General features: G+C 41.8%; 1 protein-coding gene across 2 annotated transcripts in view; it reads left to right on the forward strand.

The window, feature by feature from the left end:
* The window catches only part of OGDHL (oxoglutarate dehydrogenase L), a 51,708-nt gene extending 42,965 nt beyond the window's left edge, over positions 1 to 8,743 (forward strand). For both annotated transcript variants that reach the window (XM_058029356.1, XM_058029357.1), the window contains exons 18-23: positions 1,048 to 1,119; positions 1,939 to 2,064; positions 2,678 to 2,750; positions 4,812 to 4,975; positions 5,509 to 5,663; positions 6,372 to 8,743. In XM_058029356.1, coding sequence (XP_057885339.1) covers positions 1,048 to 1,119; positions 1,939 to 2,064; positions 2,678 to 2,750; positions 4,812 to 4,975; positions 5,509 to 5,663; positions 6,372 to 6,495 — 714 coding nt within the window. In that variant the 3' untranslated portion in view covers positions 6,496 to 8,743. The remainder of the gene's footprint in view (positions 1 to 1,047; positions 1,120 to 1,938; positions 2,065 to 2,677; positions 2,751 to 4,811; positions 4,976 to 5,508; positions 5,664 to 6,371) is intronic.
* The last annotated feature ends 13,255 nt before the right edge of the window (positions 8,744 to 21,998 follow it).

Here is a 21,998-nt window from a genome sequence, read left to right on the forward strand (position 1 = left end):
GAGAGATAGCTATAAAAAAGAAGAAATCTCTTTATGAACATTATTAACTTAGGAGACATGGAGAGAGTTGAGAGGTGTAATAGTTTGTCTTTGGGTTAAAATACTTAACAGCTGTGTGAAATGAAAACCCTTCCTAAGGGCACCTGTCACTTGAACAAGCCAAGGCTGTCAGAAATAGCAATACATAAAACAGCACATTGCATTCTCACACTCCTCACAGCTTTCTCTTATCCTTTATAAACAGGGACATGAAAAGGAAAAACAACAGGTTCTGCAACATTCCTTATTTCTGATAATTTCTGTGGCCAGTATCCATGTTTTGCTAATGTAAAATGGAGCTAACAGCATTTGTGCAATTCAAGTAATTGCCATGGGTACTGCTAGTGGGACAGTGGATGGGAGTGTTCAGTAATGACAGAACATAAAATATCTCCTGAGGAGGCAGAAATTAATCGTAGGTTAGTCTGGTAGATAATGCATGCATGTATTTTGATCCATTTTAGCTAAAGCATTCATCTCAGTATTTGGTCCTGTACAGAACAGTGAACAATAGTAGGACAGATCCTGTGCCTGCTTTTGTTGCTAATACAGCAAAAGTGGTCAGCAGTTAACTTTGTGTTTGCTCCTGTTCAGCATGAACAAAGTGTGAGTCCCTGCAGTTCTCTGAGGCACCCAGTGCTTCTCTTCCTGACATTCCTTGTGCTCCTGTTTGCTCTGCATTAGCAAGGTGATTGCTGTGCCCACATGGACCCACTGCCTTTCCAGTGGTCTTCATTGTGCAGCTAGTCTGAGGGTAGAAATCACTTGCAGCTGGTAGAAACAGCTGGAAATACAAGTGAAACCCAAACTCCTATGAAAGCAGAAGATGAGGAATTCTGTCCTGTGGTGTGTCCTGTCTCCCACTGCTGTTGTTGATGCCTTTGGCTGGGGGGCAGGTGTGCAGCTGGTGCAGAGGGAACAGGAGGTACTCATGCAGTGAGTGATCTAGACTGATGTCTAACTGCTCATGTAGCTCTTTAACATGGTTTTAAATGATACTTTTACCAGGGTCCAGAGCATTCATCAGCCAGGCCTGAGAGGTTTCTGCAGATGAGCAATGATGATTCTGATGCCTATCCAGTAAGTAGCTTTGCCCTTTTCTTGCTTTTCACATCCCAGAGATTTTCTGTTAGTAGTATCCTTTTTGCTAGGTATGGCAGGTTAGGATTTAGCTTCAAGTCTTGGTGTAACTTTAACTTGATCCCAGTAAAGGTAATGGAATTCTGCAGCATTGCTGCTCATTACAAAGCTGAGGTCACATACAGTTAATCTCTGGCAGCATGATCTTTTTATGGCTGTTCCTCAGGGCCCAGTGATCCCACTTGTTTATACTGCTGTGTGTACTGCAAATAGGTGTCTCCAGCCAATTTCTAAAGGAGGTCAAGTGAGACTAGCCTGGCTCTTTGCAGTGGAGCTGAATTGTGCTGCTAGGAGCACAAAAATAAGCAACTTCTAATTTTGATTGGGCTAAGACTTTCACAGATTGGTTATTCACTTCTACAGATAAAGTATACAGCTCTTCAAGATGGGAAAGGGAGTGAAAACCAACTGTATGCTGAAAAAATGAATTTCAGTTTAACGTTCTTTCAAAGCAGTTCTATTTTGTTTTTTCCACCTGCTGATATCCTAGTCCTCCTCAGTTTTCCTTCCTGGACTTCCCATCTTTTCTGAATTAATGGAAACTTTTCATGTTGATTTGCATAAATTTTTGGGAAGAAATAGAAACAGAAAGGATGTTTTGTAGGGATGGTTCCCTAACCAATAAAACAATCTCAGCTGAGAGCTGCTAAATAAAATTTTCGAGGAAAGAAGTTTGAGAGTCAGAAATAGAAGGATGGTTTTCAAGCCTTTTATCTCATCTTTCAGACATTTTTCTAATGCCTTTAATGTTTCTCTCAGGAGTTCACTGAGCATTTTGAAGTTTCCCAGCTGTATGACTGCAACTGGATTGTGGTGAATTGTTCCACTCCAGCCAATTACTTCCATGTCCTCCGAAGGCAGATCTTGCTGCCATTCAGAAAGCCGGTAAGGTTACCTGAATGGACTTGATTATTCCAGCTAAATTGGCCATCAGACAAGGAGTGGCCTTTGCATATGACACACTGCTGAAAAGAATGAGGATTTCTGGTGAAAAACCTTAACTGAACACAGGTTGAAGTTGCCAGTTTGATGGAAAGAAGCTCAGCTCTGATTTACTATGGCTCTAAAACTTGATTTTCAGCTTTGCTTCCATCTGGCTATGCAGATCTTCAGATGAGCTTGTTGAGATATTAGTGATGTAGCTTACAGGTTGCAGAACTATCCTCTGCATGTCTAATTGCTGGAACTTCAAAGACCCAAGATACAACTGTTAAATGTTTTACTGGTTCATAGCCTGTGATTTGATTTTCTTGTCAAAAAAAACATAACCAGTGAGTTTTGAGAACCTGTAAAAGGAGTAGGCTATCTAAATTTTCTGAATAATTTTGAAACTTTCATGGCTTTTAAAACAGGAAAAAAATTACTGTGTTTGGTGTTCATATTAATTTATTCTATATAATATTCAGTTTGTGGGTTTTGTGTGCACAGTGTTACAAATGTTGCATGTGTAATGAAGATAAAGCAGCTCCTGAGTCTTGGAAAAATTTCTGTCTTACAGCTGATTGTTTTGACACCCAAGTCACTGCTGAGGCATCCAGAAGCTAAATCCAGTTTTGATGAAATGGTATCTGGTAGGTCACCTCAAAGTATCGTGGGGAAATAATTAGCTATACCAAATTGCATGTCAGACTCTGAATCTGCTCTGCAGAGTTTGTCTTCTCTTTTGGCATAATTCCTGTGGAGCTGCCATAGTGAGAGCGAGCAGGGACTTCTGCTGAAAACTTTGCTTTCACATATAGGTTCTTAATTTTTACAGGTTTATCTTGTAACCTTAACCCTTAAACTTAATGGCAAGTGCATTCCCATCTCTGCAGGGAGTTTCCCCTCAAGAGGCTACTATGCCCCTCTGCCCTTTTTCTCTTCATTTAAATATGTAATTGTTCTTTGTATGGCCCATGCCTCCTGCCCCCCTGACTGAGGGATAGGTTGTAATTACACTGGGCCCATTTGGAAGAATAATGTGCCCAGTTCTTGTTACAGTGCTTGGTTTGGGGCTGCTGTGTCACACCAGTGATCTAAAGTGAGACCAGTGAGTTCAGAGCTGTTGTTGGCATGCCATCAGCACCAAGAGACACATAGTGACTGCAAAGGGAATATCAAACACTGCAATGGTTTTGTCCTGCCTTGCATTGGTTAGTCTGTGTTGGAGTGGCATCAGGAAATGCAGTGACATGTAATGAGTGAGGGATTAAAGTGACTCTTCAGAGTGAGAATGTGGGCATAGGTGTGCTGGTCTATCTCCAGTTCCAGTGAGGGTCTTGACTACTGTCAGAAGAGAGCAACTGCTCAGTTTTTTAAAAGCAACTTCCACTGTGTAAGTGTGCTTAAATATTGTATTATTTTATTTTTGTAAGTGTGTAAAATCTGCTTCTCAAGCAAAGGCATTTGCTGTTTTTATTACTGTTTAAAAGCTCTGTAGAATGGGTCAGATTAGAAATTCTGTAGGCTTTGGGATTTGTCACTTTGTCTTGGGAGTCCCCTCTACTTCAGGCTAACCTCAGTAGTGGCCAAACTCCAAATTAACATTGAATTTTGGCATACTTTCATGTTTCTGCTAAAGAGGACAGCAGGTAATAAAGTGTTTCTGACTCTAAGCTAACCCTTTTTGCTCTGCTTTTAATCGAAAGCTGAGAGAGAGGAAGATTGACTCCAGCTGACCCAATGAAGCACAGATTCAGTCTTTTTTAATGATGAATTCTGCTGTTCAGTGGGACAGGATAATTCTGATATAAATCAGTTCTTCTTTGATATGTTTGTGCTGTTGCTTTTCTTCCCCAAGATAAATGATTCAAACAGGAGCTTATTCTCCTGCTAAGGGGGTGTGCTGATTCAGAATAGGAGGTTGAGCTGCTGTCTGCTACCCTGCAGTTGTTTAATGTGGAAATAGTTCTACTCAATCATATAGGAGAGCAAAGAAAAGGATCTTTTAGACCATCAAGTCCCTCTTCCGGTAACCCAAGCAAATTGTACTCCTGGGAGGTGGTAGCAGTGAAGATATGCATCTGAAATGGTACTTGTACACTAGCATTTATACATGTGGCTCAGCTCTGTGCTAGTTCTTGCTTTGGCTATTGCTGTTTTAGCTCTCAAACAGAAGTTTAAATCAAATATACAGCAGTAATATGTGTGCTTGGGTAAATATTTCTGCAGTTTCCAGATTTAGTTGCATTACGGATATGTGTTTTGTTTTTATAGAATATTCTGAGATTTGTAAAGCTGTATTAATGTTACATGGTTGAGATAATCTTGGAAAGAAGAAAGAATATTTCAGGTGATTGTCTGGAAAAAAACACCAAACTGGAAGCCAAGCTAAGCTGCCCAATCAATTTAAAATTAAAGATGTAATGCACAGCACAAAGCTGAAAAACAGTCTGCTGTTGATATGATTCTGTCTATTGAGTGTAGTGAAAGACTGGATTATTGGAAATCCTCTAACTTCTTGAAACAGAACTGCTGAAAGTCACTTTAGCCAAGTTACCAGTGTGAAAAGTAGGACCAGAGAGGCAGGAGAACCCTTCAATCACTGCAACCTACTGCTTGCTCAGTAAAGGACTAAAGGGCTGTTTCCTGGGCTGCTTTATTGAAATGTCAGGTCCACTGAGGGCACTTTTTCTAATTTGTGCTCCAACTAGGTACCAGTTTCCAACGTGTGATTCCTGAGAATGGGCCAGCAGCTGAGGAACCACATGAGGTCAAGCGCGTGATTCTCTGCACAGGAAAAGTCTACTATGACCTTGTGAAAGAGAGAAAGAACCAAGACCTGGAGAAACAAGTAGCTATAACCAGACTTGAACAGGTGAGCTCCCTGATCCTCAGAAGACAGGGTGGTGTGGTTTCTGTGCATTTAAGTAGACCCCTCCTAGAATGGATGGTGATAGCATTTTTCTAGCACTTAGCATCTCACATCCTTTGCGGCCTTGTGGAGAAGGAACACGTCAATTGCATACTGGACAATGAGATCCAGAAAACTTGATCACTTTGTTATGTTGTTCTGGAAAAGTTAAGATTACAATATCATAGCACCTTAAATTTGAATATGCAATCTGCTAGCATTAAATGTTGTGAATAGTGCACTTTGAAGCTATGTTATCATTCATTGATTAAGGGCATGCTACAGCTACTTCACTAAAAAAGCCATAGGAGTGCAGGTGGTCTGGACTACAATCACTTCTGTTCATACTAACACAACTATAAAATACTTGTGTACCCATTTCTGAGCATTAAATCAATTAGAGAAACATGACTCACTCTCCATGGAAAAGTAATGACTCACCATGGGCTATTACCACATAAGAGAAAGCCTTGACAATTATTACCCTCCTTTTCCAGATCTCACCATTCCCCTTTGACTTGCTGAAAGAAGAGCTTGAGAAGTATCCAACTGCTGATCTGGTCTGGTGTCAGGAGGAGCACAAAAACAGTGGCTATTATGATTATGTCAGACCTCGTTTCCGCACTATTGTGAACCGCACTCGACCCATCTGGTATGAGACTTTAAACAACTGCTCTGTCTCCTGGGCTGATGTGTTTGCTTTTAAATTTGGTTGGGACTGTTTTCAGGTATTTATGGGTAAGTCAGGTTCTTCACAAATCAAAACCTCCGAATCTGGGTTCTTGGTGAAGGAGGGAAAAATCTAGACTATTATTTCTCAAATATAAGATGCACATATTGCTCCTCCTTGTAGATCTAAAAGAAGATCAGTAACTAGGTCTGTATTTATTGCTACTTAGCCCAGCACTCAGCTCTCTTTTGTCTAAGATTCTGTCATTTTAAGAATTTCATTCCAGATATTAGGTTTCTGCAGGAAACAGCTGTTGTGAGCTCAGTTCAGGGACTTTTGCATTTATTTTAGATGATTGACTCTCAGATCTGCCCATGCAGCTGTCAAAGGAATGTGAGTCTTCATTGCTAAAAGCAAGTTACCTAGTTATGAGACAGTGTACCTGGCTGCCCTGGGAGGGATGGGAAGAAGACACAGCTTAACAATGGTGGGAGGAAAGAGAGGGAAGCTGACCAGAAGGTGTAACTTGGTACAACTTAGATTGATTTTTATTTAAGAAAGATTGATGACTAAATATCCAAACCTGCCAAGCTGACTTGAATGCATGAAATAGCATGTTCTCATGCTTGTTATTGTCAAAATAGTGTCTCTTCTCACCTCATTGTCTGCCCAATTCTTTTTGTTGTGAAGGTATGTTGGCCGAGAGCCTGCTGCTGCAGCTGCCACAGGCAACAAGAACACGCATCTGGTGTCACTCAGAAGGTTCTTGGATACAGCTTTCAACCTGGAGGCCTTTGAGGGAAAGACATTCTAACTGCAGGGCCCTGACCTGTCTCTGACTGCAGGGGACATCCAGTCTGGATGTCTGGTAATGTCTCAAAACATTGCATCCAAAAGGAAAGTGGGGAGAATACCGGAAAGTATGTATTTTTTGCTTTACCAAATAAAAGGATCCTGCAGCTGTCTTCATTACTCTGTACCTTGCTTTTCAGTTTATAAGGAAAAAAAATTCCAGCTTATCTTCCACCATTTTTGTCACTTGTCTATTTAAATTGGGACCTCTTTGACACAAGAAGCTTCTCCTGTCTCAGAATGCAATGTGTGCTTGGTGAGGCTCATCTCTGTCTGTGGGCACTGTCTAATTGCTCTAAGTAAGTAGAGTAGGCATGGACAGCACCATAGTTATGCACACAAGAGTCATTACCACAAGGAAAAGAAATTACTTATTTCTGTCTGTATATCAGAGAAAAGTAATGAAACTGAAAAGCAGAGTTGGTAGATGACTTTGGTAGAGAAATGTACCAGCTGTGTTTGTTGGAAGGAGATGGTGAGGTAACCTGGAGGTGTGAGGAGGAGGCTGGAAACAGGGAGTCACGTTACAGAGTTGTTCAACTGGGGATAACAGAAAGTAGCATAAACCACTTAGATATGAGGTCAAGAAGGGCAGAAGAAAAAGGGACCAAGAAAAGGTTGTTTGAGGATGCTTGAAGAGGGAGGAAGTGTACATGAGACCACAGCTGACAGAGCCGTGGGTGATCACCAGGAGAATTCAGCATCAAATGACTTCAAAAGTAAGAGGTGCTCCTGCTTCCTGGGCTGCCTGCTTTGATGCTGTGTGGTATTAGGGAATTCTGGGGTCCTGTAAACATCTTTGTTTTGGATGAGAAGTCTTTCCCTCACCATAATACTAAGATATGCTTTTCCTTGACCATTACAAGATGGTGTTTGGATGAGAAATCTCTGTTTTTGCAACAAGCAGTTGGTTTTCTGCTTTGTCCAGTGCTATTCCCTACCTCACACCTCCTTGCTGATAATAATTCAGCTCTGAAGTGGCTATTCCTGATTTACTCACCCTTTTTTTTGAGGAAGGTGGGCAAGCAACAGCTGCAGATTTACCAAAAGCACATGCTATGGTTTTGCACAAGTAGTGATTGATTTTTTTGGTCCTTTATGTTTTTTTGTGAATTAGTATCTCAATTGCCATGTACTTTGAGTATGGGTATAAAAGTGAACCTCCTCAAGCTGCTCTGTGTCTGATGTACAGCAAGTGCTGGAGGAGAGAGAGCAGCAGGGGCTGTTTCTCTTGCTGGGAACTAGTGCTTGACTTCTGGGGAGGCACTGCATGGCAGGGTGGTCTGAGAAGCATTGCTGTGCAGTGCCTGGAGACAGCATAACAAGTGACTGGAAAACAGAGATGAGGCTTCACCCCATCTCCACCTCCTGTCCTGAGCATGCTCCTTGGACACGCTGTTGCTCTGTGAGTTCCTTGCCCTGCTGCTGCTGTATGGACTGTGACATAAAGCATGGTGCTTCATGTCTGATTCAAAGAGTCGGGTGATGCTGGAAAGCTTCTTGTCTCATCAAAATAAAAAGCTGTAATTAAAAGCTTTAACTACGACCAAGTACTACATACCCAAGCATGTTTCCAAAAAGGCCTGTGTGCCTTGAATTGTCCTTTGATTTGGCTTGGACATACCATGATGGTGAAGAAACAATCCTCTGTCAGAGCAAAGAATTGATGTGGTAAGGTACTTACCATGGAACCCAGAACTGAGCTTAGTCTAATGTTTGTGAAACTCTGTAGCATCCTTTTAAATCAGGCTTGTTGCCTTGGGCTTTTTCTCTCACTGAAGCATTTAAACTAATTTAGTCTTTGAAAACCTAATGAACTTGGAAAGTACTGCAGCTGACAGCCACAAATGTTGTTTCCTATCCTTTTCTATAGCTCAAAACATTAAGCTGATAGACAGTAACCATCACCCAAAGTATTTTAATGCTTTTATGAATGCTTGTTTCTGTAGCAAGAATTGAGTGCAGCTAAATATTGCTGGCTCTGTTTATTGTATTCTCAGTTTGCATAAGGCAGTCAGCGCTGCATGAAATATGATAAATGTACTTTTGCCACAGTATATGCAGAGGTAGAAAACAAAATTAACATAGAAATATAAATGGTAAATAACAGATTTTCACTCTCATTGTGTATCATAGATTGTGGCATAATACTTGCATAAAAAGTCCATCAAAGATGCAAAAAAAACTCAATAAAATAAAAGTACATAAGAAGAAAATTCTCTGTTATGGCTGTTCTTTTTGACAATTTCTCCTTTGAGTGGGGATATTAACATCCTATTTGTAAAAGTGTTAGGACAGCTCATTTGTCTGTTTTCTATTTGTTTCCTCAGTGTTGGCTTTTTTAAACATAGAAGCAGTGAGGTAGACAGCCTTTGGACTAGCAAAAGATAATTATTCAAAACCATTGAGTCAAAATTGACAATAACATTGAAGTTACATTAGAACATTTGTTTTTTTATTTGCTTTTTTTTTGAAATAACACATTAATGCATTTTTATTTCGAGGAGAGTTTTTAAAATACTGGAACTAGACTGGAATTAACATCTCTAATTTCTAAACATGTTGTGTCTTCAGCTTTGAGATGGTATATGATTAAAAGATTCATCTTTGTATAATGCTTGACAAGGACTGAAGTATTATATAGACCTCTTGTGAAAATAGTTGGCACTGAAATTCAAATGACAGCTTTGCAATTTGGAAGAAATAGCAAATGTGAGAGTGAGTTGACTTCATCTACTTGGGGACACACCACGCTGTGCATGACCACAGCAGCAAGACTTGTCACTGTTCTTCATTCTTGACAGACAGCAGGAGAGTGCTTGATGGAAACCTTTGCTCTGTCCATGGTACAATCAGAGTCTGTGTTAGAGCAGAGGAGGAGCCTGTTCTCCAGAAGAGAAACCATTCTGCTTGTTCCAGGAGGTAAAAATTAATATATGAGACTAGACAAGAGCCAGGAATGTGTGTGCATTATTTGAACTGAGTAGATGAAAGTGTGTGCCTTGGGGGGTGCTGTCTGTTTCTTTTCTGTGTTTTGTTTTAAGTATCCCTTGCTAGACTCTCTGGCTGCTGTTCCAAGAGCTCTAGGTAGCTCTTACCTGGGTGCACAACCAGCAGATGTGCTGCCTCTGATACAGAGCTGGGAAGATCCACTGCTGCTAAGAATAACAACAGAATGAAAGCTTGGGAATCTCTACTCTATGCTTTCACACATGCATAAATATATGTATGTGTATGTATATGTGTGTGTGTGTATCTCTTCTTTTAATTGCTGTTGGCATAGATGATGTCGAACATTGTTTAGAACATGAACCAGCAGCACACTTAGTACTCACATAAAGCCAAAATGGCTGTAAAAGCAGATAGAATAGGTTTGTAAGGTTAACAAGTCTGGTCAAAGATGGAAGAAGAGTCCACTGTTGTCTCTTATAGAGGTCCAGTGAATTAGGAATGTTTTGATTTTCCAGGCAGCTCCTGGGGTTGGTGCTGGGCCTGGGATGTGCTGAGGGGCGCCGGGGCCCTGCCAGGCTAACGAGCAGCCCAGGGCAGGTGGGGATAATTAATTATGGCTGAGGGGACTGGCCTGTGTGCTGTGGGGCTTAAAGCCCAGGTTGTGGTCACAGCTGGCCCCTCTCTCTGTAATTTGCTGTCCTGCCCTAAATATCTCAAGCATTTTGCCTTGTTTGCCCAGACTGAAGGGCTGTGCCCTGTGCGGGCCCTGTGTGGCGCTGCCGCCATTTCCGCAGTAAGAAGGAGTTATGGAGTCAAGGTGAGGGGAACAAGGCTGAGGATGGCTGCTGGGAAAGGCTCAGGAGGGAGAAGTGGCCTCAGACTTTGTAAAGGCAGGTAAGAGACTGGGAACTGGGAGGGGATGTGCTGTCCTGGCCCTTGGGGAGGGGAACACTGAATTACTGTCAGAGCTGCTGGCACCGTCAGGCCTGGAGTAAAGCCCATGGCGAGGCTGTGGGGCTCTGAGGGGAGCAGCGGTGAAAGCTGCTCAGGCTGGAAAATGCTGCCACTTGAGTGGGAGTGCAGTGAGGCTGGCTTGGGAAAAGCAAGGGGACCTGTCTGTGGTAAAGAAATGGATTTTGTTCTTTTTGCAAAAACCCCCAAACACTAAAGAAAATTAACTCTCCTTTCCTGGGGAGAGCTATAGAATAACCTGGATTTTTCCAGGCCGCAGCCATCATCCCCAGGTGAGACCTGCTGGGATGGGCACACACTGAAGCTCTACTTCTCTTTCCTTCCATGTCCTGTGGACAAACTTGCAGGTCTTTGCGATTTTGTCAGTACTTGTCACACAAACTTTCTGTGCTGATGATCATTTTAGACACCAAAAAACACTTCCAAGTATGGGTAATTTTGCTTATATCTTTCTGCCCTTGTTCCTGAATAGTAAAGGTTGCTGAGTAGAGTAACTACAATATGGCATTCAAGATTCCTATGAGGCCTGATAAAAAAAAAATTGTGGTTTTTTCTTTCTTTCCTCCTTTTGACTGTTGAGTAGTCCTCCAAAGTCCAGTTGTGTAGAAATCTTGATTTCATGGCCTCTACTGATCAAAAAGACAATTGAAAGTTTTTCTTCATGTTTATACAGAATGAGGACAGAGATTAAGCGAGTACATTTTCCTAATCATTGGTGTAAGACATCAAGGAACAGCATGGAGTCTAAAATAGAAATTCAGCATACTTGCTGGAAGGAAACAGATTAATATTTTTTCTTTTCTAATTTGTGCTTTTTAACATTGAAACCTCTTCTGGTTTTAGATACCTCTTAACAGTTACTTCAGGTTTTTTTAATGCCTTTATTTAAAATGTTGCCTATTATCCAAAAGGAATAAAAGAACAAAAGGAGTAATTATTCAGGGAAAATAATATTTTAGAGAATTATTAGCTTTGATTGAAAATGTTTCACGGATTTCCTCAAAGTTTTCAATTATTAATAAGCGCACCAGGCAGTTCCTTTGTGACACTTAAGTGATTCAGTCATTAATGGCAAATGGAAATCTAATTTGTTTAGAGGGGAAAACAGTTGTAGTCATCACTAAAGAAGCCCTGAATTATAATTTCAGAAGTCTTTACTTCCTGCTCAGTAGCCCATAAATTCATGATACTCTTACAAAAAGAGCACATAGACCCTTTCTGTCCATGTCACACCCAGCCAGTGTGAAATTCTCTTCCAGTTCAGGACAGGGTGCATTCAGCCTGCCACCAGAGGAGGGGTCTGTGTGAGAGCTCAGCTTGGCTCTCGAGTACGTTCCTTGGGTGGACAGTAGATTATCCCTAGAATGGGTTTGTTTTAGTACTGGTTTAAGTTTCATTTGCATTTCACTGGAATTCCACCTGCAGTGGAATAAAGCTGTCTGCACACAGACTTAGTTGAAGGGCTGTGATGTTTGGTGCTCTCACAGAATTCCCTGTGCACCTGTGATGCTGCCTGGGCTGAAGGAAAAGTGCAGATCAGTGCTTGAAGCTGCCTGAAAACCCACCCTTGCCAGCCTGTGCCTGGGGCTTGGCTGTGCCACAGAGCAGACCTGGCTCCTCTCTCTGCTGCCCACAGTGACCTTGCCCAGGCTGAGAGGTCACTTCTGCAGTGATGCCCTGGGTGGGTTTGCTGGGGCTCCCACTAAAGCTGCCTATCTGGAGTGAGTCAGTTCACAGGAGAGGCTGGGAAGTGGATGTGAGCAGCCACTGTGTACTGGCCAAGACTTTGCAAGGGTAAAGTTAATTAGCAAAAGCCAAAAGACATATGAAGGAAGAGTATGTTTCAATATATTAGAAGAATGATAATATTTCCCCAAATTAGCATACCCACTGCTGGGGGTAAAATAAAGAGGATAAAATAAAATTGTCTGATACAGAACATGACAAAATGACCCTACATGATTTCCCATGACTAGAAATAAATGTTTAACAAACTGCTCCCAGTAGGCTTGTTAAAGATGAAATATTTATTACTATATGTTAATTACAGGGTTTAAGCAGTACTTAAGTAATTTAAGGGGATTGGCTTCATCTTGCTTTCAATAATTGTATGTGATTAAATCCTCCTTCATCAGTTGTTCTTTGTGCTACAGCAGTTTGCCCAAACATATTCTTAATTAGTCCGTGTTTGCAATGTTGGTTATTTTGTATAGGATGAACAGGGAACAGCTTTCTTTGTGAGTTTCAAAACCCAAACAAAATCAAATTCCATCAACACTGATGTTTTTGCATGTGGACTGAAACACAATAACTTGTGAAGTCTAGAAAAATCTTATTACTATGGTAAAGTTGTATGTTACTCTCAGGATACTAGTCTCTGACACTACAAATCTGTTTTGAAAAAGTCTTTATATACTTTTTTAGGCTGCAGTATGCGAGACAAACACTTAGCATCAAAGTTTTCCTCTTACCCCTGAACATACCATAAGGTATCTGTAAGTCTTTTGCACTTTTACATCTTAAAATACTGGTTTGTGCCAACCCATTTTGCACAAAATTACATTGAATAAAATGTTTGGCTTCTCCTGACTCCAAACTGGTGCTGACAACACTGTCATCTTCGAGCTGATGAAGAGCTGAAGCTCTGTGTTGCTCAGGGACTCTTCATTGCAATGACCTACTGCCTATTCAGAAGGAAAGATAAACAGAAATAAAGCAACTTAATCTCCAGTGATTCTAAACGGTTCCTAGTTACACTCCCAGATAATTAACTTCTCCTGTGATGTGCTCGTTTCATAGATACCTGGTCATATGTGACCATGTTTATTTAATGTGCTCTGCAATATTTATACCACAATACACTCTTCTCATTATAAACCAGACAGGCTTTAATTTATTTACACACACATATTCTGAAGCTTTTGCTTAGACAAAACTCTACAGGCTTCAGGAAAATATATCTGAGTGTGCATGTCAGTTTATGACTGCTCATAAATAGCTTCTGAAGGGACTGCCAGGAAAAAACAAAGAATATTTTTCCTTCTTTTCAGCATAACTGTTCTGATATTTATGTACGTTAAAAAATTAGGGAATAAATGAAATGGGATTATTTTTGTTACTTCCATTTTTATTTCATGTTCATTTATCACAGCCCTCAGGTCCCTCATTAGACTCATCAGTAAAATAATATTTGTCATAGTGAGCATAATATTGCACAGCTCAGGAGCTCAACAGATTTATGCAGATTTCAACTTTGTGGTACCTGTCTCTGTAACAAAGCCCAAAGGGAAGGAGATCTCCACAGCCAGGTTCTGTTCCCCAGAATTAATTCCAAAGCCTACAACAAAGCCCACTCGTTTGTGATGTTTCTGTACTTCATACAGCCTCAGTGGGTCATTGCTGGGCACATTTGATATTCACCTATATGTGAGCAAATATTGATGTGCCTGAAAAGTGCCTGTGTGCTGGTGCAGAACAACCCTGTCTTTTCTTAAAACTGCCTTGCAAATCTGGTCAAAACTGAGAGCTGTAGCAAGCAATGGCTGCATTCCAAATAAATTTTAAATTAGTGATGCATCTTGTCTCTCACCTGAAGGAGCCTGTACTGAGGATCACCTTTGTAATTCCTTCCCATGTACCACTTCCATCTCCACAGAGGAGCTCCCAGACCTTTGCAGGTCTTTTCTTCTGCTTGATCAAACTGGCAACCATGAAAGTCTATACATCTTGCAGCAATAAATGTGCCACTTTTGCATTAGGCTTCTGAAAATCAGCTGCTTGGAAACTGTCTGCTGTCTTTAATATGATACTGTATGGGATAAACACCCCAAGGCCTCCCCTGGTAAGGGGAACTGTCCTGTTGCAGTGTGTGGCTTGTGCAGCCACTGGGAGTGATGGCCAAGAGCAAAGCCCTCCCGTTTGCTGGAATGAAGAGAGCCCATCAGGGTGTCTTGGATAATGCCAGTTTGCTCCTTTTTAAATGAGCTGCTTATATGAGGAAGAAGCTTCATCTTTCCCAGTATTGTTTCAAACCAAACACCAGTGAAGTGCCTGGATTAGGAGCCCAGAGCTGCTACAGTCTGTACACAGAGATCCAAGCTGCAGTGTGGGGGTGTCTGTCTCCATCAGTTACAGAGCTCAGAGCTAGCCCAGGGCAAGCCAGCCCCTAAACTGAGGTTCACTGAAGTGCCTGCAAATAACTGAGCCAAAGCCAGACTTTGGAGATGTGTTCTGCAAGGGGGAGTGAACTGGGTGCCACAGCCCGTGCTTGCTGCAGTTGTTTTCATATTGTTCTAAAATGTATCGAGTTTTTAAAATTTGTTTCATGATAGCTAATGAATTTTATGTATTTTTCCCCTCTTCTTTTGGAGAAGTTACTGGAAAAACTGCCAGATTTTTTGGAGCCATTTGCAAAACACAAGGAAATGCACATGATGGAGTTTAATCACGTTATAAGAGATTGTTACTGTGAAAGGCATAACTATTTTAGTTCTATTGGGTTATTGTGCCATTAGCACTGTTTGACTGCCAACTGTGCAGCAGTGGGGCTCCAATCAACAGGAGTCTGTGAGCCTTTTCCATTGCAAAGAGTGCCAGGGATAGGAGGGAGAGAGGCTCTTAGTGGTACCGTTTTTTCAGTGATTAATAATACTTGAGATCCATTTCAGTGATCAGAAATGTGCCTTAATGAGACAATTAGTCAAACCACAAAAGCTGCACAGCAATTTAGTTGGTGTTACTACTGGAATAATTTGCTGCGGCTGCTTTCTTCTTCCTGATTTGACTTTGTCACAATAGTCTGGCTGGAAGTTGCTGTAGAGAAGACTTGGAGGCTAAATTCAGTTTTGAATGGCCATGATTATCCACAGGGCAAATAATCTCCTTATAAATGAGGAAAAAAGTGAGGGGAAAAAAGTGGATATTTCATTATAAAAAAATTACATGCCTTTGTCCACGTGGCTGCTGTAGTGCCTATCCAGCTGCCTGCTAGTGCTGTGGCAACTAACTGCAGGTATTGTCTGGGGGCAGGTACCAGGCTGAAAGGGCTACTGCAAATTTGTGTTTATTTCTTCCTTCTGTGACAAAAACACAGTAATGGGGCCTGAGATCTCTATGTGGAGCGATGAGGTCTCTTTTAGGTGCAGCTGATTTTTTGGCTTACTCTTACAATTTGGTCATAATATTACTCTAAAGCAAAGTCAGAGCACCTGTTCTCAACCCATGCTTCTCTTGAAAGTTTGCTGTTTCAAACCTGCAGCTTTGTGTTCCTCAAAGCTTGTTTGTATTTACTCCAGTTAAACATGTTGATTTATTAAGGTCTATATCTCCCTACAAAACTGCTGTTATTCTGACTTGGAGGTATGTCAGAAATGTCCTCAGAGTGATGTTAAAGAGGGCACCAAATACAGCAAAATTAACCCACCCAACAAACAAAATAACAAACCAACAAATCTACCCCAAGACTAGTCACATTAGTGAGCTCATCTGCTTGCTGTGTTTCCAGTGATGTTCACAGCTTTCCATGCTCAAGAGATCTGGGGAGTTTATTCTGCTATTTTTGGGAGTAAATCCTGCCCAGAACTAGCATTATTTCAACTATTTTAGTCTAATTAATTTGCATTTACCTAAGAGGCCAATAAACAATTTACTGCCAGAGCAGAAAGTCATTTGTTGGTGTCCCAGTGATGAATGTGGTAGGTGTGTTTGAGAAAGCCCTGCCTCTGCTGAGAGCTGCACTGGAGCTGCTTTGTGGGCAGGACAATCTGCTCAGTAGTGGCAGGGAGGCTCGGGGTGACAGCAAGGTGTGAACAAACTCCCTCTGCCCAGGGCAGGTGAGCAAACCCAGTTTGCTGTGTGTGTGAATGCTTCCTGCAAAAAGTGCCCCTGGCCAGCTGTGCCAAACTTCACTGTACTGATCTTCTCAATCCAGCTCAGTCTGGATGCTCCCACTTTCTAATCTTGTATCAGAGTGGTAGAAAGCAAAAATGTTTCAGTCTTCTAAAGGAACAATACAATTCCTGCTTTGCTCAGCTTTAACTATGGGTATTGTTTTTTCTTTTCCGATTGTTCTTCTATTCCAATTTTCCAAGAATATTGGTTTGGTGCCTCTGTCACCTGGAGGGAAGGGGACTGAACCTGGACATAGTGACAGTATTATTTTGACACACTGTAGTGCTGGAGCAGTGTTACTGTAAATGTGGTTTGCTGTCTCCCTTCAGATTCCAGCTGGTAGAAGATACTCAGTGACAGGTTTGCTTTGGGTTTTGGTTTTGTGCTGGGCAGCCTGCTCTCCTGCAGCCCTGCTGGAAACTGCAGCTTTGGGCTCAGCAAATCCTTGTGTTTCTTGGCTCAATGCCCCTTGTTGGGATGCAAAGATTGACCACTTCCTTCTGTCATAATTAATCATGGGCCAAACTGAGTATTCCTCAGGGCACCAGCATTCTGGCATATGATTATTTTCACACTGCTGAACTTATCTACATGTAAATTGTTTTAAAATAAAATTGAAGTTGAATGTTTGTTGACAAATAAGGAGCAAAAAAGAAGCTTCGTACTCTAGTTACTTCTGAGGTACATGGAATATCAGCTGTGATAATACCCAGTCAGTTTTAATCCTGTCCTTATGGGTATGCCAACTTCTTTCTCTCTCCTTTTGGGCTCCCTAGTGATGCACAAATGCTCTCTGAGATATTTGTGGCCAAGAGAAGAACTGAACTCAACCAATATAACTGTAAAAAGAAATATTAGCAGCTATTAATGACTTTGAAAGTACCTTTGACATAAGAAACTGTATAAAGTTGAAAGAATTAATGATATCCAGAGTTTCAGTCTTCTTTTGATTTAATTCAAAGTGTGAAAATGCCATACAAATCAATTGAATTTGCAATATTCAGGGTTGTAACATACAACTATTTCTGGAAAAGGTGTTCTATTCTTATTTGTTTGACATGAGGGTGTAACAAGATTATCCCCTTCATTAAGAGACCTAGAACTGTGAAGAACCAATCTTTGTGATGCAGGTAAACTGCCTGACAGAAACCCAAGATGAAAGGGGAATTGTCCCTGTAAATTGTTAAGCATTTAACACTGCTTTTCTGGCTTCTTCACAAAGTGGATCTATCTTGCCATCACCTCCTAAAGGAGAAAACTACAACTCACAAAATATATGCAAGTAAATGTATTTACCTTTTACATTTCTACTTCTTACCCCAACACATACAGCCCTTTGTGCTCTCCCTCACAGTACTTGGACCCAGTTTGGCTCTGCTGTGGTTAATTCTGTAATCTGAGATGGACTCAGGCAAAAAATAAAAATTCCTATTTTGAAAGCAGAGGGAAGCCCTAATACCTCTGTGGACCAAAACCTAGCAGGCTTTCTTGTGGCTGTGGGCTGGTGCATGTGGGATGGCCCCAGACAGGGCTCTCCCAAGCATGGCCTTAACTCCCAAGCCATTCTCTCTTCCTGACTGTGCCTTTCAAACTGCCTTGAATATAAAGTAGTACAGAGCTTAAAAGTTCCTTGATAGAACCTGGACTGTTTATGCCTTAGGAAGTGCTCATTTCAAAATGCAGGTGCTTTTGGAGAAACTGCAAATAATAAAATTCAGGAGTTACCAAAATCCAGGTCATAAATGTTGCAATGAAATACAATATCCCTGTCAACCACCAGACCTACAGCATTCCAGTTTGTTAGCACTTCCAGAATAAGGTGATGTCCATCTGCCTTCAGGCTAACTGGAAAAGGGCAAAGAAGCAGTGGCCAGTAATGTATTTGCTTGGTTCCCAGTGAATTTTGAGTATATCTAAGTTCTAGCACTTATGAGGATGAGAAAAACTGATTGTTAATGTAGTTAAGTGCTGTACAGAACTCCCCACAAAGCCTATCAGCTTTAATCTCCATCTTCACTATTATTACATTAATGGATCTCCTTCGAATGAAGCCTCCACCCTCTGTCATTTCTAGGTCTAGGGGTAAAAGGCAAGAAATTAATTTTGTACTTGTATTTGCTATTAACTGGCAGAGCAGCTGTAAGAAACAAAATGCATTTATTTGTAAGTACCACAGAATAAGACTAAATTGAAAGAATTCTCCAGCTAGCATTAAGATGGTGTTATAGAACAGCTGGAACATTAAGTGAACAACCTTGATAACCCAATTGTTCATTGACGCATAATTCACCTTTCTTCTACTGAAAGAGTAATTTCTCAGGATATTAAACACTTGAGATTTTTGTGAAGCTGAGAATCAAATCAGAATGGACAAAATAATCTCTTGATCCACATATTTTTTTAGTTGAATTAGGTGCTTTTCAGATCTATTATGGTACATTGTATAACGTTAAATTAATCAGAACTGGGGAAATAAGAACAGAGAAATGCCATGTACTTGCCTGGGCACTCCCCAGATTTGAATTTGTTTTAATTCATCACTTTCTATTGAGTTGTTTTACAAGGCAGAAGCAAATTCCTGTACAGTCAAACATTCAGGCTCTCACCTTGCCAGGTTTCTATCAGCTCTGTTAAGGCTGTACTGACACCTCAGTTTTTCTGGCAGGTGGAGGTGTTTTCTCTGTCCTAGTCCACTGTAGCTGTGTGACTTGCAAGGGTCAGCATTTCTCAAGCATTTAACCTAACTGCATCCACCTGTGAGGGCTGTTTGCAGTATGTAAATTCAGTTTACTGAAAGAGTGCTCATAAAGTATCACGCTTTCAGCTTCTGCTGCTGTTTTGCCATTCTCATCAGACAGCTCTCACTGCTTTCTAGGAAGCTTTGATGGTAATCTCAGACAATTAATTCACACTTATAAAATGGGTGAGAGAGATGACATCTCTATACTGTGGGCTCTAAATTAAAAGCCCACCTGATTAGTTTTCCCAGGTTAGGGCCATGACAGGTACATTGCAATGATCTACCAACCCCAGTGAGAAAAACTGGAATGAGTTGCTCGTATCCCACTTATTGCATTGACTAATGCTTTTTGTAAATTTTCAGTGTCAAGCAAATAGGGATTTGTCTGATACTTAGTTTATTATTTTCTCTTTTTTGGGGTACTTCTATGTTATCTAAAGCCTTTAAATTCACAAAACTGTACTTATTAGAATACTTGAGATCACATGCATGCAATTTGATTTGTCCTGAAACCTTAGATGGATTTTGCTCGGCAGAAATGGTTATTATTACAGCTGGAGAGCATTGGAGCAGAGGAAAAGTGTTGCTCATTCCCTCATAAACAGGAAATAGACTACACCAGTCCTTAATGAGATGAATGAGAAAAAAATAGCTACAATGCTTCTCTGCGGGCTATCCATCACTGCAACTTTAGGTATGGGTAGTGAAGTTCTGCAGCACCTGCAAACTCTGTAAAGCCCCAGGCACCGCTCTTGTGTCAGAGCTGCCGTGGAGCCATTTCCAGCCCTGCAGCGGTGCCCCGAGCCGCACAGCTGGCTCGGTCCCTCTCCTGTGCATGTGGGAGATGGATCGGAGCAGCTCTGCTCCAAACCGTGGCACCCGAGCCTGGGGGTACCTGCTGTGCCTGCCTTGTGCTGGCTGCTGAAATAACAGCTGAGCTGTGAGCAGCAAATGTAACTACTCCCAAGTACTTCACTTTACAACTACATTTGGGCTTAAATGTTTCCATCATTGGTTTATGTGTTTATTTCAGTCTGTGTTTTAATGAGGTTTGTGTAACTGGAAAATATATGCACGCTGTAATGCAAGCTTATTCTAGCAAACACAAAAGATGGAGGTGTTTGTGCTTTCTGAGGCGTGTTTGAGCAGCAGCCCTTTCCCCTGTCTCACACGTGGCACAGCTGCTGGAGCCCCTGCCAGCCTTGCAACACCGAGAGCCTCCGGTACGGTGCGGCCACGGGGAATCTGAGCAGGGACCCGGGGGAACGGCCTGAAGCTGCCCCGAGGAGCCTGAAACTGGGTATCAGGAAAAGGTTCCCCAGCCAGAGGGTGGCTGGGCGCTAGAACAACCTCCCCAGAGCAGCGCTCATGGCAGCAGCCTGGCAGAGCTGAGGAAGCGTTTGGACAACGCTCTCGGGCACATGTCATTTGTAAAACGCTGGGAGGGCTGGGGGTGTCCCGTGCAGGGCCAGGAGCCGCTGCTCCTTGTGATTCCCTCCCGACATTGATCCCGCCCGACCGCGCGTCAGGGCAGGGCCGGCCCGGACCGGGCGGAGATCGCGGGGTCCCCGCAGCCCCGCCGGGCGGGACGGGGCAGGGGAGCCGCGGGCGGCGCGGTCCCGGCTCCGGCTCCCTCCCCCTGAGGCTTCGTGGGGCCGGGGCTGAAGGCACAAAAAGGCGACAAGGTCTTTCCTCTGATAGTTTTTATTTGGGGTGCGGAGCTCCGTCCGCGAACGAGGTGACTGCGCGTTACCAGCGTACACTTCAGGGCGTACATATAGACAGATAAATATATTTCAGTAGAGACAAAACATAACAGGAACAACATGTGCTATAAATACACATTTACATTTGTCATAAATATATACTTTTTTATAAAAATAAAAGTATCACTAAAATATTTCTCTATCTTCTGCAACTCACGCTGTGTTGTCACAGCCGTGTCCTGCCAAATTACCCGTGGCACAGGGGCTCTGGCAGCACTCCTGTCAAAGGAGCGAGGTAGGGCTCTTACACCCTTGAAACACCCAAATCGAACGTCTTTTACTTTTGATCACCGTGAACACAGAATTTCATTAAAAATTTTGCTTTTTAATTTCTGCACCCCAGCACTACACGTACATTGGTGTACACCCACGGGGAGAGTGGAACAATTACCTTCTGAAAGTTCTCTTGTGGGGGGTTGTGTACCCCGGGTCCTTCCAAGAGGCTTATTCAATCATAGTCACTTGTTACATTAATGTAATTACACCTAGTTTGTCAATCAAAATTTTCTCTCTTTTTATACTGAACAACCCATTCCACAGTATTGTGGTTAGAAACATGTTAGAAATATGTTTGGTTTCCATAAGTGCATAAAGGTGTGTAAAACATAAAACTTCATCTGCATAAAACAACTTCATCTGCATAACATAAATAATTTTAAATCAGAACTTAAGAAAATCTATTTCCTGCAATCCTTGATAAATACAGCATGAGATCACACCACACAGGTGTAGAGAATTGTCTTAACTGAGAAGCAGTACAGTCCCTTGTGAAGCTCCTGCTGTCAGAGAAGTTTGTAATGCCTATGAATTTTTATCCATCTGTAATTTAGCCGGAACTCTCCAATGAAAACAGACCTAAAGCTTCCTGCGCCAAGTCAGGTACCTTGCAGATAGTGCTTTTAGCACAGGTAGTGGCAAAGGTAGACCATGCACACACAAAATTTCTCTGCAGGGACTGAGGCCATCAAAGCTGCTCCTTTCAGATATTCAGGCTGAACACTAAAACCAGATCAGTAAGGTGCAAGTACAGAATGGTTAGCCAAATAAATAGGAAGTATGATCACTGGTCCTCAAGTAAAAATATATTGTCAGTATTTTCCATCAGCAGTAGCTTCCAGAGCTGGAGAATGCAAAACACCTGTTACA

This window comes from Melospiza georgiana, chromosome 8, assembly GCF_028018845.1.
Source record: "Melospiza georgiana isolate bMelGeo1 chromosome 8, bMelGeo1.pri, whole genome shotgun sequence".
Taxonomy (NCBI): Eukaryota; Metazoa; Chordata; class Aves; order Passeriformes; family Passerellidae; genus Melospiza; species Melospiza georgiana.